This window comes from Pseudonaja textilis, chromosome Z, assembly GCF_049901715.1.
Source record: "Pseudonaja textilis isolate UNSWEBS1 chromosome Z, rPseTex1.2, whole genome shotgun sequence".
In the NCBI taxonomy this organism is placed as follows: domain Eukaryota; kingdom Metazoa; phylum Chordata; class Lepidosauria; order Squamata; family Elapidae; genus Pseudonaja; species Pseudonaja textilis.
In genome coordinates this window covers 77,260,912-77,278,495 of record NC_142008.1, presented here as the reverse complement: position 1 = coordinate 77,278,495, position 17,584 = coordinate 77,260,912, and the positions used below count along the sequence as shown (strand labels likewise).

General features: G+C 35.4%; 1 protein-coding gene across 10 annotated transcripts in view; it reads left to right on the top strand.

Moving 5' to 3' along the window:
• The window catches only part of TNS3 (tensin 3), a 171,844-nt gene extending 154,838 nt beyond the window's left edge, over positions 1–17,006 (top strand). For all 10 annotated transcript variants that reach the window (XM_087916678.1, XM_087916672.1, XM_087916675.1 and 7 more), the window contains 5 exons: positions 7,974–8,051; positions 9,118–9,286; positions 11,027–11,095; positions 11,213–11,239; positions 12,317–17,006. In XM_087916678.1, coding sequence (XP_087772804.1) covers positions 7,974–8,051; positions 9,118–9,286; positions 11,027–11,095; positions 11,213–11,239; positions 12,317–12,458 — 485 coding nt within the window. In that variant the 3' untranslated portion in view covers positions 12,459–17,006. The remainder of the gene's footprint in view (positions 1–7,973; positions 8,052–9,117; positions 9,287–11,026; positions 11,096–11,212; positions 11,240–12,316) is intronic.
• The last annotated feature ends 578 nt before the right edge of the window (positions 17,007–17,584 follow it).

Below are 17,584 nucleotides of genomic sequence, written 5' to 3'. Positions count from 1 at the left end.
GCTGCTTCCTGCCTGTTAGGAAGCTTATGATCCATTTACAAGTGTGGTCAGGTACACTAGCTGATTTAGTTTAGTTAGAAGAATATCTGGAATGATGGTATTGAATGCTGAGCTGAAATTTACAAAGAGGACTCTTGCATAGGTCTTTAGAGATTCAAGATGTAGTGCAGAGTCATATTAACAGCATCATCTGTCAATCTATTTGCTCGGTAGGCAAATTGCAAGGAGTCTAACAGCGGATCCGTGAGGGTTTTCAGGTGGGCCAGCACTAGCCTTTCAAAGGTCTTCATAACTACAGATATTAGAACAACTGGTCTGAAATCATTAAGTTCCTTGATTGAAGGTTTCTTCGGCACTGGGATGATAGTAGAGCATTTGAAGCAAGAAGGAACATAGCACATCTCTAGTGATTTATTAAAGATGCTGATGAAGATGGGCGCCAGTTGATCAGCACAAGCTTTTAAGCATGAAAGAGTTATCTTGTTTGGGCCTGGTGCTTTTCCTGGCTTTTGTCTGTGAAATAGACCTTGCATCTCATCTCTGTAATCACCAGAGGTGGTGGACCCAACAGGATGGGGTAGGTTGTAGGAGGCTTGGCTGTTGTTGGTAGGTCTGAGATGGGGATTGTGGAGATGGATGGCAATAGTATTCTGCCAGATGTTGATTTCCTTCAGCATGGAAAGGAGGCTTGGTGTAACCAGTGATATTTTAAAGAGTTTTCCACATGTTTGCTGGTTCATTTGTTGAGAACTAATTCCTTAGCTTCTTTTTGCTCCTCTGATCTCCCTAATTAATATGTTTCTGTCCTGATTGTACAGTATTGTATTGCCTTTTCTGTAGGCTTCCTCTTTAGTACAGTGTAACTGCTTAAGTTTAGCTGTGAAGCAAGGTTTATTGTTACTGAATATTCTCAGGTTTCTGGTTGGCACACCTAGCTCTCATATGATGTTACGGTATCTGTGAGTTCATTCAAGTCTGCAGAGTGTCTTCGAATACATTCCAATCAATGCAGTCAAGGCAAGCCTGAAGCTTTAACTTTGCCTCCTCAGTCCAAGTCTTCACTGATTTAATTGTTGGTTTCATGGTTTTAAGTCTTTGTCTGTAAGCTGGTACAAGGTTAATCATACAATGATCAGAGTGTCCCACAGCTGCTCATGGTAAAGATCGATAAGCATCTTTTAATGTTGTCTAGCAATGATCTATAGTATTATTGCCTAGTGAGACAATTGATTTGCTGAAAATATTTTGGTAGCTCTTTCCTTAGGTTTGCTTCATTGAAATCTCCTAAAATAACTTGAAATGAATCTGGGTATTTAACTTCAGCCCACATAATCTGATCAGCTAGAGTTCGGAATGCATTGTTTATACAAGCTTGTGGAGAAACATACACAGCAATAAGGAGAAATGAGGAGAACTCTCATGGAGAATAGAATGGTTTGCAATTAATGTCTCACAGAATTTCTTTATTATAGTTATATTTCTGGATCAGCGGCTGTTAATATATAAACATAAACCTCCTCTCTTCTTTTTACCAGATGTTTCTTCTGTTCTGTCTGTTGTTTATTTAGCCAGGTTTCAGTGAAGTAGAGAACTGCTGTTGTAAAAATCAGAATTGCATCTATTTAAAAGAAGTATTTCATCCATCTTATTAGCCAGTGAACGTAAATTAGTTAGAAAGAGTGAAGGGAGAGGAATTTTTATCCCACTTTTCCTTAGTCTATTCAAAATTCCTGCTCGCTCGGCTTTTTCGTCTCCATTTGTTTGGTTTATTCATTGTTCAGAGGAACAATTGTTCAGAGCTTCCTGTATTGGAAACTCTTTTGCATTTGTAAAGACCGGGGTGGGGGGTGGTGGTGAAGTCACAGATAGTTGCCCATCAAAGAAACATTGCTTGATGCTTAGTAGTTAGTCTCTTGAGTAAGAAATCCGTAGATAAGCACAGAGAATAATAAAAAACAGAAAAACTATCAGAGAACATTTCACCAAGGTTGCAGTTGTTGGTGCTATCTTGGCAGGAAGAGGCATATCTTCTTAAAATGTATGTTGTTCCGAGTAGCGCAGTCTTTTGCAGCTCCGCTGGCACTATAGCAGGAAGCTGCAACTTCTTGATGTATTATTATTATCTTCAATTTGATTCACAGTCTGGGACTGGTGAAAACTTGAACTTGAACTAAGCCTTAACCAAGGACCTAAGAGCTATTAAGTTAACATCTGATTATATAGGGAGTTCCGAGTAAGATGTTTTTTTACAAAGTCAGGATATTCAGATAATGTTGTTGTTATTTTGTTGCATATCTCACAGTGAGGCTACTCAAGGCAGCTTAAAATAAAAAGGAAGAAAAAATAAAAGGCATGTAAACAGTACAGAAGTAAAACAACAGAAGAATAAAATAAACAATGGCAAAGAAATAATGAGAATAAATACATCAATATAATAGTTATATTTATATAATTTAAACATATAATTTAAAATATAAATATGAGATAATATATATAATAGTTATATTAACACACGCTGTTAATAGTCTTTCAGAACAGCTTCATTGTAGCTAATAGTGAATCAACAATGGTTGTATTTAATAAATATGAGATTCAACATGATGTTTTATAACATTGTGATTTCTCATTGCACATCTGATGTTCAATTAAATAGTTTGAGTAACATCATTTTGGCACATGGTAATTATTATTTATTTTATTTAGGAGCTTTTTTTCACCATCAATAATGTAAAGCACAATAAAATGACGCTATAGGGTATTGCACACCAGAACAACTAGGCACAAGGACAGTTTTTCCCTGGATGTGATCACTCTGCTAAACACTCTGCTAATTTTTATCAAATGATTAATTGATTTATTGTTTTTATTGATTAGTGTGATTGAGTGTTTAGTGCATATAGTGTGATTACCGAATATCTGATTAGTAAAATCAGTGATTTAGTGAATTTAATTGACCAGTGTGTTTAGTGATTAATGTAATTAATTAGGCTGTTTGTTGCTTAGCAAAATTGTTTGATTAGAGTGATTTGAATAATTGATTGATTGATTGATTGATTGATTTTTAGTAATAAGTAACCTTACTTTTGATTTCTTCTCTAACATCAACTAACATTTATTAATTACCAACATTCATTAAGTAACTGTCTACCACATTAACTAGCTATTGTAATTGATTAGTGTTGCCATTGACTATGCCAGCCAAAAACTCCAAACCAAAACAAAAATATATCTACCAATGTCCTCCCAGACTCCTGCACAGATTTCAGATGTCTTGAAACCATCAATGAAAGCGAAATTTACATCAAATGTCACGTATACGACAATCTAGCCCACCCTGCCTGCTTAAATGCAAATAAAAGCCTAGCTGATATGGTTAAAAATTCAGATACATTCTTTTATCTATGTCCATCATGTTCTCCAAAGCTAAACAAACTGAGTACCCTACCTGACAGAGTTGAAAGCATAAAATCATTCATTCACTCAATAGAAGAACACTTAGCAACATGTTTTGAAACAACTATACAAGTAAGCCTAATCTCTCTTGTAGCTATCAGCTTAAAATCAGATCCCACAACGACCACAACCACTACCTCAACTACAATCACAACTACAACCCAAAATAACCATAGCCTCAAACAATTACTATCCCATCAAATAATTCCACAAATAATATTCCCTTACTTATCAAAGACATCATGGAGCGTGAACAGAAACGTCCAAATGCCATCTCATTTGGTCTCGAAGACACCAATGAATCAGATGACATCACCAAAGTTTGTAATGTCATAAGCAACTCAAATACAACAAACATCTCTCCTGAAGATATTATTGAAATAACCAGAGAGTTGAGTTCAAATACAATGATGGCACTGTGGTCCCAAGATTTTGTAGAGTTGTATGCAAAAATGAGTCCAGCAAAATACATATTCATTTATACAATAAACGTCATTGCAAAAACCAATCCCAACCACAAAAAACTTTGCTCAAGACCAGACTTATCCATACTGCAAAGAATCCGCTCCAGTGAACTGCACGCAGACCTCAAAAACTATCTAGACAATGGAGAAAAGAACCTATACATTAACTGCAGTGCTGATTACATCAAAAGAAGGTCACATAACCCACAACTCCGCATCCAACCCCACCCCATCCAATCTAACATCACTCAAAACTAGGAAACCATGCTCATAACTACCTCTATTTGAAGCTACTCAATGCAAGAAGCCTTGTAAATAAAATACCTGAATTTCTCCTCTTACTAAATATGGCTAAATTTGACATTATGTTTGTCTGTGAAACATGGCTCAACGCACCTCTCCCTGACTCCATTGCCACAGTAATAGACTATCATGTTTATTAATCAGATCGTGAAATCCGTAGAGGAGGTGGTGTTGCTATCTTCTATAAAAAGTCCCTACATCTAAAAATATCCAAGTTACCCAGGAGCTTGCTATTCCTGATGACCATTGTCTTTGAACTGTCCTTAAATATCACATTTCGGTTCTTACTATGTTACAGAGCCCCTGATTATGACATTGAACATGCAAACAAGCTAAATACATTACTAACATGGGCAGTATCCTGCCCACACGCTGTTATCTTTCTTGGTGACTTCAATCTTCCTCATATTAACTAGACCCTTAACGAATGTGCAACTGAACCCACACATGCAACCTTCTACAATGCAGTAACAAATTTGGGACTAGAACAACTAGTAACCAACAACACTAGACTTAACAACTGCCTCGATCTCATCTTCTGCAATAGTTTGAATTCAATTTACAGAATACAAATTAAAGAACCCTTTTCCAACAGTGACCACAACATGATTGACTTTTGTCTCAAGATATGCCCACGCAAAAATAATCACAACGACGGAATTCCCAATTATAACTTCAAAAAAGGCAACTATGATCTTATAAACAATGATTTCTCATCTCTTGATTGGCAATTTCTATTCACTGGATGCAATACTGTAGAAGACCATAACAACATATATTTACTTGAAGTCAAAAGAGTCATCAAACTACATGTACCAATAACAACTCCCAAAACCAGAAAAAACAAATTACCCATAACAATAAGGAAGCTTCAATCCAAAAAGAAATCACTTTTGCGGAAAAACAAATCTGGTCACGTTGCCAGCTTCAAAAGCTGATACAAAAATTTATGCCACCAGATAAAGACTGAATGCACCAGTTATCATGTTAAACAAGAGGAAAACCTTCTACACACCAATTCCACCCACGCTTTCTACAGTTTTGTAAACAACAAACTAAAAGACTGAAGGTCCAGATCCCACCCCTGAAAGGACCTAATGGTAAAGACTGCAACGACGACACTATTAAAGCCAACCTCTTTAACACCTTCTTTGGTTCAGTATTTGTAAACAGCAATGGATCATGCCCAGTATTTCCTAGTTGGACCACAGACAACTACAATGATCTAATACATATCAATTTTATAGAAGACAATGTTGAAAAAGCACTATGCAATCTAAAACCATCTCTATCTATTGGACTGGACAGAATATGTGCCTACTTCTTAAAAAAGCTATCCACTGCCATAGCTGAACCTCTAAGTATAATTTTTGAAAAATCTTTCAGAACCAGCTTCTTGCCAAAACTATGGTCACAAACCATGGTCATCCCCATCTTCAAAAACGGAGACCCCAGCCTAGTTGAAAATTACAGACCAAACTCTATGCTGTGTCACCTGTAAAGTCATGGAATCAATTATTAATCAATCCATTATCTTCCACTTAGACACAAACAACCTACTCTCTAATAAACAATTTGGTTTCAGGAACAAACTATCCTGCAATCTGCAACTCTTTCACTGCAAAAACATCTGGGCTACACAACTCGATCAGGGCAAAGCAATAGACGCAATCTACATAGACTTCTGATTTGATTCAGTGGTACACGACAAACTACTCTTAAAACTAAAATTTTACAGTATCTCTGGACACCTGCATAACTGGATAGAAGTATTCCTGTCAAACAGACAACAAATGGTCAAAATTGGGAGCGTCCTATCAAATTCTGTACCTGTCAACATTGCCCCAAGGCAATGTTCTAGGACCAACTCTTTCCATACTCTACCTAAATGACCTCTGTGATCATATTAAGAGCAACTGTGTTCTCTTCGCTGATGATGTAAAACTATTCAACACCACAGACAATACTGCTACTCTTCAAAAAGACTTTGACTGTATATCAGAATGGTCAAACAAAAGGCAACTTCAAATCTCAACAAATAAATGCTCTGTCCTACAAATTGGCAAAAAAAATCAGAAAATAAAATGCAGGCTGAATAGTCAAGACCTTGTTGATGATCCAAACTCTGTCAAGGATCTTGGGGTATTCATCTCTAATGATCTAAGTGCTAAAGCCCACTGTTACTACATAGCCAAAAAGGATTTAAGAGTTGTTAACCTAATCTTACATAGCTTTTTCTCTGGTAATATTACACTAATAACTAGAGCATACAAAACATTTGCTAGACCAATACTCGAATACAGCTCTTCAGTCTGGAACCCACATTACATATCTGATATTAACACAGTTGAGAAAGTCCAGAAATATTTCACAAGAAGAGTTCTCTACTCCTCTACTTGTTGCAGAATACTTTATGCCACCAAACTTGAAATTCTAGACCTAGAAAACTAGAACTATGCCGCCTTCGGTCCGATCTAAGTATAGTATATCAAATCATGCATTGCAATGTCCTACCTGTCAATGAATATTTCAGCTTCAACCATAACAATACAAGAGCAAACAATAGATACAAACTCAAGGTTAATCGCACCAAACTTGATTGCAGGAAATACAACTTCACCAACAGAGTGGTCAATGTCTGGAATACTCTACCTGACTCTGTGGTTTCTTCCCCCAACCCCAAAAACTTTAACCTTAGACTGTCTACTATTGACCTCACCCCTTTCCTAAGAGGTATGTAGGGGGCGTGCATAAGCGCACCAACGTGCCTGCCGTCCCTGTCCTATTGTTTCTTTTATTTTTTTTATTTTACTTATATGTATCCATGTATTATACATATGTTTTTTTTACTTATACCTATTATCTTGTAAACAATTGACAAAAATAAATAAATAAATAAATAAAAATAAACTAATTCCCATAATACTTAAACTATTTAGTAAGACTGTATTACTATTATTCTTCTCACCCTTCTTATTACTTATCTCTTCCAACTTATAACTATAACCATGTTGCTTGTATCTCTACAATTTATATTGGTTTATTTGTTCCCTGGTACGATTGGATTGCTTATTGGTAACCTATGATTATCACTAAGTGTTGTATCTTATGTTTCTTGATGAATGTATTTTATTTTTTCTTTTATGTTCACTGAGATGTATCAAAGACAAATTCCTTGTGTCCAGTCACACTTGGCCAATAAAGAATTCTGTTCTGTTCTACTCCATTCCATTCTATTATAGTATCTCTATAACTATTAAAAGCATTCAATAGATTAAATAAATTAAGAGCCAACAAGGGTACACAGAAAGCAGGAAAATAGTGCTACAGTTGATGTAGATAGCAGTAGCACTTAGCCTTATACATTACTTCACAGCGCTTTACAGCCCTCTCTAAGCAGCTTATAGAATCAGCATACTGCCCCTAACAATCTGGGTCCTCATTTTATCAACCTCAGAAGGCTGAGTCAACTTTAATCCGGTGAGAATCAAACTCTTGTTAGCAGATGACAGGAAACATAATTAGAAAATAACCTTCATTGATGCCAAGTATAACAAGTTATGAGCTTAGCCTATAGAAATAATTGGTGTTTTAAATCCCTCTCATTACACCATGTTCACAACTCTCTCAGTACTGTTATATACAGCATAAGGAATATGTGGTCTTAAAACTGATGGAAATTATTAACAACTGTACTTGGATTGAGTTTTCAATCCAAGTCATTTTGAAAACATCTGTAATTTCTGTTTGTAGACCCTCTGGATGAGATTTCTGAAGCCTCCACACAAACCGCTGTAAATTCAGCTGCAGAGCTTTTGAAACAAGGAGCAGGTTCGTAAGTAGGTTCTAATCTTTTAATGCTGTCATCAGAAGAACTTTTCATGTGCATTAAACTTCAGTTGACTATATTAATAGCTCATTCAAGCTTCATAGGCACCACATAGAAGGTCCTGAAAGAAAGAGACCAGGTCTGGAGAGAGTGGGCATACTTTTGCCCTTCTCTGGCCAATAACTCACTAATGTCACTTGAGAACAGCATAGTGTGTCAGAATTTGCATTTCTTCTTTAATGTTAAAATAGCGTTTTCCTATCTAACCTCAACAGTTCGTTAGATAGGAAAACACTATTTTAACATTAAAACTGAAAAAATATGAATACTTTGTTGTGAAGAAATTGGTGACATTAATATGGTAAAAATAGAAAAAAGACAACATTTAGGTATATTTATCTGATTACGCAAATAGAAATATAGACTAAATTTATATATCAAATCATTACATTAATTACTTCCTTCTGTCTTTAACTTAATTTTCTTTCAATTTTATAATTTTTTTCCTTTTTCCTTAAAAAAAATATTTTTTGATGCCTCTGCATTGTCAGTGTTGACTCCTCAATTTTCTTGCCAAGGTTTTGAAAGTGATTTGCTATTGCCTGTTTCCTAAGGTTAAAATACTGAGATTCATTAAAATCATATAGATTTTAAAATTCCATTTGTAATATGTATTTTAAAATGAATTCAATTTAGAAATGCAGTTATTATCTAACCTGGTTTTAATTGCCCCAAATTTATTTTAATATTAATAAATTTTTAAAGAAAGATTATATGACTAATCACATAAATATGTACATTGTCTGACTGACTGTCTGTCTATCTATCATTTTTAAAGTTTGATAAACAGCAAAGTGAACTTAGATTAAAGAAAGGTGATATAGAAATGAATATTACACAAATTTCACTTTTTCTCAAAATGTTTTTTTAAAAACTGAGGGGAAATTCTTACCTTCACTTTCCTTCTGCATTACCACTTCAATATTTTTAGAAATTAAATTTCTTAATCAGGATCAAATTATTCTATTTGTAGCTTTGTTCATCATTTGCTTTTGCTTTGTTTTATAGCCTGCAACGTTTGCTACCTGAATTCTGTTGAAATGGAATCTCTAACAGGTCATCAAGCTGTGCAGAAGGCTTTGACCTTAACTTTAATTCAAGAGCCTCCTCCCACCTCTACTGTAGTGCATTTCAAAGTGTCTTCACAAGGTATTACACTGACAGACAATCAGAGGAAGTAAGTATAGAAAGCAAAATTCTGTCCAGTACTATGATTTGTTTTTTCTGTGTTGTGCTGTTTGCTTAATTAAAATTAATACATTTCTGCTTTTTTGGGTCATTTCTTTGTATAATTATAATAATGTGCACTTAATTATATTTGTACACAGAGGAATACTGTGAAGTTTTTCATTTGGAAAACTGAAGTTTTTGAAAGTGCTGTTGCATGCATGTAAATGTGTCACTTCAGAATGAGCCCTAATAGTATTGTTTCTACGATGAAGCTTCTTGCTCAGTTGTGTGCCTTCACCAATACTAGAAAAGTGGACATTGCAGGAACACAGGGTAGTTTTAGTGCCTCTGCCTCCTCTATTCAATAACCCAGGTATGGGAGGAGATCCCTCAGGAGACCATCCACCACCTCATCAGGAGCATGCCCAGGCATTGTAGGGAGGTCATACAGGCACGTGGAGGCCACACACACTACTGAGCTTCATTTTGACTTGTTTTAAAGACATTACATCAAATTTGGATTAGCCTGTAGTGTTTTTTTCCACTTTAATTTTAAGTATAACTCCAAATCCAGACCTCCATGGGTTGCTAAATTTGCTTTCCATTGATAATTTTTGTGTGATTTTGTTGTCAGCACATTCAACTACGTAATGAACAAAGTATTTAATAAGAATATTTCATTCATTCAGATCTAAGATGTCTTATTTTTGTGTTCCCTTTATTTTTTTGAGCAGTGTATATTGTACTCTTTTGGAGCTCTGTACAAAAGAGAAACATTTAACATTGCTTATAAATTTGAATATATTTATTGTTAACTAAACTTCTCAGAGCTTTTTTGCTATTTCTTAATTTGGTTGGAACAATTTTCTGTACTTATTGAATTAAATACATATTTAAGTCTTTGAGAGATAAGGACAATACATTAAAACAATAACAGGACTCAATATGAAAGATGGCTAGATAAAAGAACTATGTATCCATTTTCTTATACTCCCACCAATGCAATCTAGTAAGGTTAAATTCATATTATGAGATTATTTACATTTGTTTATTTATTATATATAAGTAATATATTTATTTATGCCATCTATCTCATTATTGTGGCTTTGCATGTCTTGCAGTATCATTAATAACAATGTAGACAATTAAAAATTTAAAAATATTAAAACTGTAAACATTAAAATTAAAAACATTAACATTAACAGTGAACCTGATAAAAGAACCAATGTGTAAATTGGGTCAATGTGAAATCTTAAGTCTAATCTATTAACCAACCCCCCGAATGGGACCCCCCATCAGGACCCCAAGTCAGTTGGAAGAGCCAGATTTTCAGACCCTTTCGGAAGATCACGGCAGATCTCATCCATGGCAAAAAAAAAAAAAAGATCTTCCAGACCCCACTAGCCACAGATCCTTGGCTGACAGGATCCAGAGCATGCCTCTTCTGCCAGAGTCATCACCAGTAACCTGTATTTGGTACTGAACTTTTCTTATTATCTCTTCTCATGTTAGGTTAATAGCTACACTGGGATATTTTCATCTTACTTTCATCTTGCAGTGTAGCCACTGCTCTAGACACAATTCCCACTGTTAGTTGCTTCTTTTTTTTTTAGAATAATATTGTGGCAAGAGAAATGTTTATATTTCCTTTCTCCAGTGCCACATAAAGAGTCTGAAATACACTCTAGAATCTCCAGTCATAAATTTAGGTCTAAGGCCTATTTTATTTTCTCTTCCTTCCTTTCAGACTTTTTTTCAGAAGGCATTATCCAGTCAGTAGTGTTATTTTTTGTGCTTTGGATCCACAAGACAGAAAGTAAGGATGATTAATGCTTTTTCAATTCATTGTTTGTATACTGTTACATAAAGCTACCAAAAAACCTTCTAACAAAAATATTTTTTTATTTCTTCTCCCTTTTTTGTTTTATATAAGATGGATAAAAGATGGTCTGTCAGCAAAGTAAGTAACTATGAATACGTAGCATCTTACAGATGATATCCAAGTTTCCCTTCAAGTTTTCTTCAATAAGCAATCAGGCAAAGCTTATGTTAGGACCAAACAAAATTGCAAAAAATACTGTGCAGACTTTCATATTTATCTTTGACTGCTGACAATATTTGTTTGTTATGTGTCCATATTAACTTGTGGAATGTATGGAATCTAGTAATTTTTTTGATAACATTGCATATGAGAGCTTCAGGAACCTTCTAAAGGAATTATGTGTGTTTGTGTGTGTGTAAATAAACATAAATTTTTAAATAATTAAAAGATTTGGAGAGCATATCAAGTTGTCCTGTGAAGTAATCACAGATATCATATGTGATACTTGAAGCTACACTCTGCAAAACGTTATTTTATCTAATCTCTTAGTAGGGCAATGGAATCAGCATGCCTCAGTGTTAGACTCTATTCTCATTCCATTTACTTTAGCATTCAGATATTAAACAATGTGTTCACAATTAACCAGCAATGGATAGTTGTGTAGACGTGAAAAGATACTCAGGTAAGGAAGCATATGTTCAGAAATCCGTTGATGTTAAGCTGTCAGACAGGAGAACACAACATTTTTTTCTTGTCTAGACCTTACATAATAGGCCAGGAAGTGTTTTCATAATTGGACCAAACAGAATAAGGTGAAGTTTAATTAAAATTACCAGATTACATTCCAGAACGTTCATGTTTTTAAATAAAAATTGCAAAATACGTGCATTAAGACTCTTATCGGCTTAATGCAGTATTTTGAATAATTTCTTATACAAGTTGATGCCTCAATTTTATTTTGTGTTAATTAAAAGTCCATTTTAAGTGCACACTCATGCAGACAGTGCAGATCAGGGAAAGATTAGTAGAGATGAGCAAGCTGTTTCCCAGAAAAGCTTGTTCCTTATTGTTTTTCCTGTTGAAACCCTGTTTAAAAAATTCCAAAAAACTCTTAAAATACAATGGGGAAAATATTATCTTGCAGAACATTTTGAACTGTTTAATAAGTACAGTATTTCATGCCTCATCTTTCATGTTTTTTCTTTCATTTTCCAGAGTATTTGGCTTTGTTGCAAGGAAACAAGGTAGTGCAACTGATAACGTTTGCCATCTGTTTGCAGAGCATGATCCAGAACAGCCTGCCAGTGCTGTTGTAAACTTTGTATCAAAGGTCATGATCGGTTCCCCAAAGAACTGAAGGCCTCCTGTTTTACAGCTCTGTTGAACTTGCAAGGAGAACGCGTATATTCAGATGAAAGCTTTGTGGCCCTCAGCAGTTCCTCCAGTGACATTCCATCTATAAAATAAGAAAAGGGTGCATTTTACATTTCAGTAATATCAACTGACCATTTAAACATCTGACATCAAACTAGGATTAAGCAAATAAGGGAATAGGAGACTTGCAAGGCCCTGAACACCATTTCTGAACAAATATTTTAAAATATCTAAAGCATTAAAGTTAAGAAAATTGAAATATGCTTTTCTGATTTTTAACTTGTGATGGGACAGAATGTGGGAGAATGGGCATTCACCTCTTTGGGCAGGTTCTTATGTGGAGTTTTTGCTAGAATTTTGTAAAGTTGAGACTTTCAAGAAGAGATTGGACTGCCATTTGTCAGAAATGGCGTAGGGTCTCCCACTTGGGCGGGGGGTTGGACTAGATGACCTACAAAGTCGCCTCCAACTCTGATTGTAAGATTGTATCTGTAAGTTGTGAGAGCAGAAATTTGCATAAGAAAAATCATATGGGTCTCTCAGTGGTAATGTAGGATAGGATTAGGGGCGGGAAGTGGAAGATACAAAGACTTGTAGATTTATTAGGCAAAAAAAGAGTACACTGACTCTTTTCCTAATTCTCTTGCAAATTCTCACTTTGGGGCATTTTTAAAATGTTTTTATCCCTCGAGTCGGTTCAGAAGTCCCAAGCTACTGTTTGAGGCACATTTGTAGTGAACAGTGGGTTCTTAAGCTATTATATAAAATTGTTCTTTTATTTTGTTCAGAGATCCTTTGTTGCAAGTCTCACTTTCAGTACACATTTGCTTTTACAGTGATTTTTGCTTTAATCCTAACAAATTCCTAGATTTCTTCTCTTCACTTTAATATTAGAATGATTGGACATCAAAATTATAATGGAAAAGTATGTGGGAAATGGGAACAAGTTTATTTTTGATGCTTTAAAGGAAGAGGAGGTTTGCCTAATGCATATATATTGTAAGAAAAATGATATATTAAAATAAATAAAATTTAAAAAATTAAAATAAATTGATAATTAGGTGGATGTTTAAAAGGATAATGTGATTCAGAAATTTTATGAGAAACTTTAGCATAAAAAAGTGTAACACCTTTAATGATGGTAATATAAAAATGAAGGCTTTAGTACCTTCTGTCTTCATTCCATCTGGACTTGGGAGGGTCTAGCTCATACAATATGCAGATTTCCTGTGCACAGTGCTAGCTATTTGATTGTGCCATTTAGTGTATGCTGTTTCTGCTGCACCTGCTATTATCTGTTAGCCTATTTCTGGGGTATCTCTAAATAACCAGAACTTGTTTAGTGTGGGAGAGACCCCCTGCTAAGCTACTGCTGTGGTGCTTAGTGCATGCAATGATTTGTGCTTCAGTGCTATCTTAGTCCAGCCCTTTCCACCACTGGTAGAATTTCTCAATGTCTGCCACATCCGTTATCTGTTCTATGCAGGGTCTTGCCTTGCTGTAGCATTTTGTCTTCTTGATCTACCTCCCATGTCTGCTTCAGGCCTTCTCTCAACAGCTCATCTTTAGGTGCCATCTTACTGATGTACTCCTGGATGCTCTAGGTTTCATCCTGGACAGCTTTATTCTTCATCAGACACATTCTGCCCTCTGGATGTTGGACTTCGGGTTGAAACCTCCATACATTGTGAGGAGCTTCGAGTCATCACATGGGCAGCAGAGTCTGCTTTGTCCAGCTCATAATACCAGCAATATTACATATATTTTATTAGCTTGTGACAAATTATTTATAATATAAAACAGTTTTGGGTCTTTTGTATAGATGTTTGGTTTCTATGTACTTAAGTCTGTCACAAACGTTTTTTTAAAAATAGGAGTTACATAGAAAATCTGAAAGGGTCTAGCCTGGGATATTTTTTCCAGACCACTTTACATAAAATCATTATCTAATTTTATGAATACACGGAGCATTTTGTCCATGCCTGAGAGGAGGAGGCAGTGTTTCATATTCTGGCTTTAAGAATAGCCACACTTCTTTTTAGAGAACAATATGTGCATATTTTTTATGTTTCAAGAAACAATTTAAAAAGTCATAGTTTTATACTGAAATGAATTTCTACTAATATTTTTAAAGTTTTTATTTTTAAAAAAATCTTAAGTAAATTTTAAAATGAGAAAAAGAAGGGAGAGAGAGATCTTATTTTGGGTTCACTTAGTCGTATTTTGATAAATGACATACTCTGATTTGACAATCTAACATATCATGTGACCAAATATTCCAGACCAGAATATTGCTATATTTATGTATGCATTGTGATGATTTTTACAGTCTGCTTATAGAGCATATGTTTGTATATAACCCAGTGGCCACAGAAGTTACTTGTAATGATTGTGATCCCATATGTGAATGTATATTTGCACAATTGCTGATGGTATGCATGTTTTCCATTCTGTGCACCACAGTGATACAATCCAGCCATAAAAGCAAGTGAGGAAGGATGAGGAATTTGAACATAAACATTTCCAGTGGCTCTAAGGAAACTGGATGCAAATAGTGGACATAAGATGTCAGAATTGCAGTTGTAAGAAGGAAACAAAAGTGTCTCTCTCTCTCTCCCTCCCTCTCTCTCCCCTCCCTCCCTCCCCCTTTCCTCTCCCACCCTCCCTCTTTCTCTCTCCCTCTGACACACACTGTTGAGAATAGGAATAAAACGTTACTGAAAGCATAACACAAAAGTGTTGAAACACATTTTCACGAATGGCATTATCAAAGTTAATTCTTTCTCAAGAGTAAAATCAAGATGCCATATTTTTAACCATAATCAAATCTATAAATACAAGTCTTGTTTCTGTAAGCACAATGACTCCATCTTTTTTAAAAAGCAAACAGCCCCAAGGATACAACGCTGTTTCCTCTTTGCCTGAAAGCTCTGTGTCAAACCTTCTCCAATATAAATCCTTAGAAAGAAAAGCTTTCCATTCCATTTTGTTAAAACAAAGGGTTCTTTTACTAAGAGTATTGGTTGCAGTAGTCAGCTCTGAAAGTACCTCACTTGCTAGATACAAAAATAAGATGTACAAAAGTAAGATGTAGGTTTGCCCTTAGATTATCCCTTCCTCCGTGACCAGTTTGTTTCCAGCCAACCAGAGCTTGCCAAGCTGTTTTGAGAACTCTGAGAAGTTAGGATAATCTGCATATTTCTCAGGGTGCTTGGCTGGTACAGGATCCAGCCGTTCTGGTCCTTCTTACCTGTCATCCCGTTTCATCTTCCCCACCCCGCTATAATCCTTCAGCCTCTTCTTGTGACAGGATGCCTGTGAGGCCCCCAAGCTATAATGAAGAGACAGTCTGCAAAAGAAAAAAAAGAGGGAAAAGAGAGAAAGATAACATTCAATTTTCAGTTCAGTGCAGCCTATCTGGGTATTTGGGTAATGGAATATTTTAAGCAGTTTGGGGGCTTTAATATGTTAGGAGTTGACCTATTCAGTTTCTGAGGGGGGAAAGTCTTTCCAGGCTTCCAAATACTGAGTTTTGGATGTGAGAATCCAAAATATCTGTAATTTCAAAGTGCTGCTTTCTCTCAATAATAAATGGGGTTGGGAAGTGGTTGCAATTTGGGAAGTAAGGAAGATATAATTTCTGGTTTCAGTAGGTTATAATGAAGTACCGGGGTACATGTCTGACTGGTTTTGGCAGCTAAAGTTTTACACTTAATGGGTTAATAATATAGATGGGGAAAGGTCCAACGTATTTTGAGCCCGATTTCTTTGACAGCTGTCTAGATTGTAGGAATTTGGTAGAGAGACAGACTTTGTTTCCTACCTTAAAGTTCTTTGGCTTAATGTACTTTTTATCAGTCTGTTTTTTGTATACTTCTCTAGCTTCATCTAAAGCTTTTTCACCACTGTAACTGGGCAACTCTATCACTGGATAGCTAAAAAATCTTGTCCTACGGCCAGTTTAAATGGCATGAATCCTGTGCTACTGTGCACTGAGTTATAGCAACCTCCTCAAAAGGGAGGAGGTCCATCCAATTCTCCTGTTGGTAATTAATATAGAATCTGTATTGCTCCATGGTTCAGTCACAGCTGCCATTAGTAGCTGAATGATGTGGTAATTTCAGAGCTGGTTTAAATATCAAACCTGCCCCAATCTTAATGTTAAACCTGCTCCATTCTAAGGACAATCATCAGGCTGAAAAAAATTAACCAGTCTGTCAGCAGTATTAAAATTATTTGCAGAGATCAGTCCCTGACATAGTTGCTGCACAACTTCCTAGTTATTGGAAGATGGTTGTGATAACAGTTGTCAAGCTTTGTTTCTTAGATTGCACATCCAAGAATACAATGGCAAACAATGGTACCCGGTTATTCAGCAGTATCAAAATTGTTCTTTTCCTTAAATGGTTTTTCTTTTTCTCTTAAAATTTATATAAAAATGTATCCAATATGTAAAGAACATTATATAATAATCATTTCTGCTTTTTGAAGTATCAGCTCTAAACAGTTCAAATAAAATTGTTGAATTTTATACCCGTGTTTCTACAAACTGAGATTTCTGACTTGTTTTTAGTATTGCATTGGGAGGGAAATGGTAAGGATGGAACCCTGATGACAATACTACTAGGTACATTCATTATTTCACATTTTAATATATTTATTTGGTGCACATTCTAAATTTTGTGGTAGTGTTCAGGTGTATAACATTTTCCTTACTGGATGGATGGATGGTATATGTCTTCCTCAATCTTGAATCCTCTTATTAACAGGCCTGGGAGTTTGGGCGTGCTGCACAACATTTTAGTTGTTTCAATATACCTGTATACTGTATACCTGTATAAACTGTATACCTTATGCTGTATACCTGTATAAACATACCTGTATACTTGTGTATGTATGTGCATACCTCTCCCTTCTCCTTACCAATCTTTATATCCTAATACATTTTGGAAAATCCATTCCCATTTGTAAATATCCAATGCCACTATGAATGGTTGCCAGGACTGATAATGCAGCATAACACAGAAAATAGCTGGCAGGTTTTCAAGAAAAGATTGGACATCTATTTGTCTGGAATGGTATAAGGACTCCTGCCTTGCACAGAGGTTT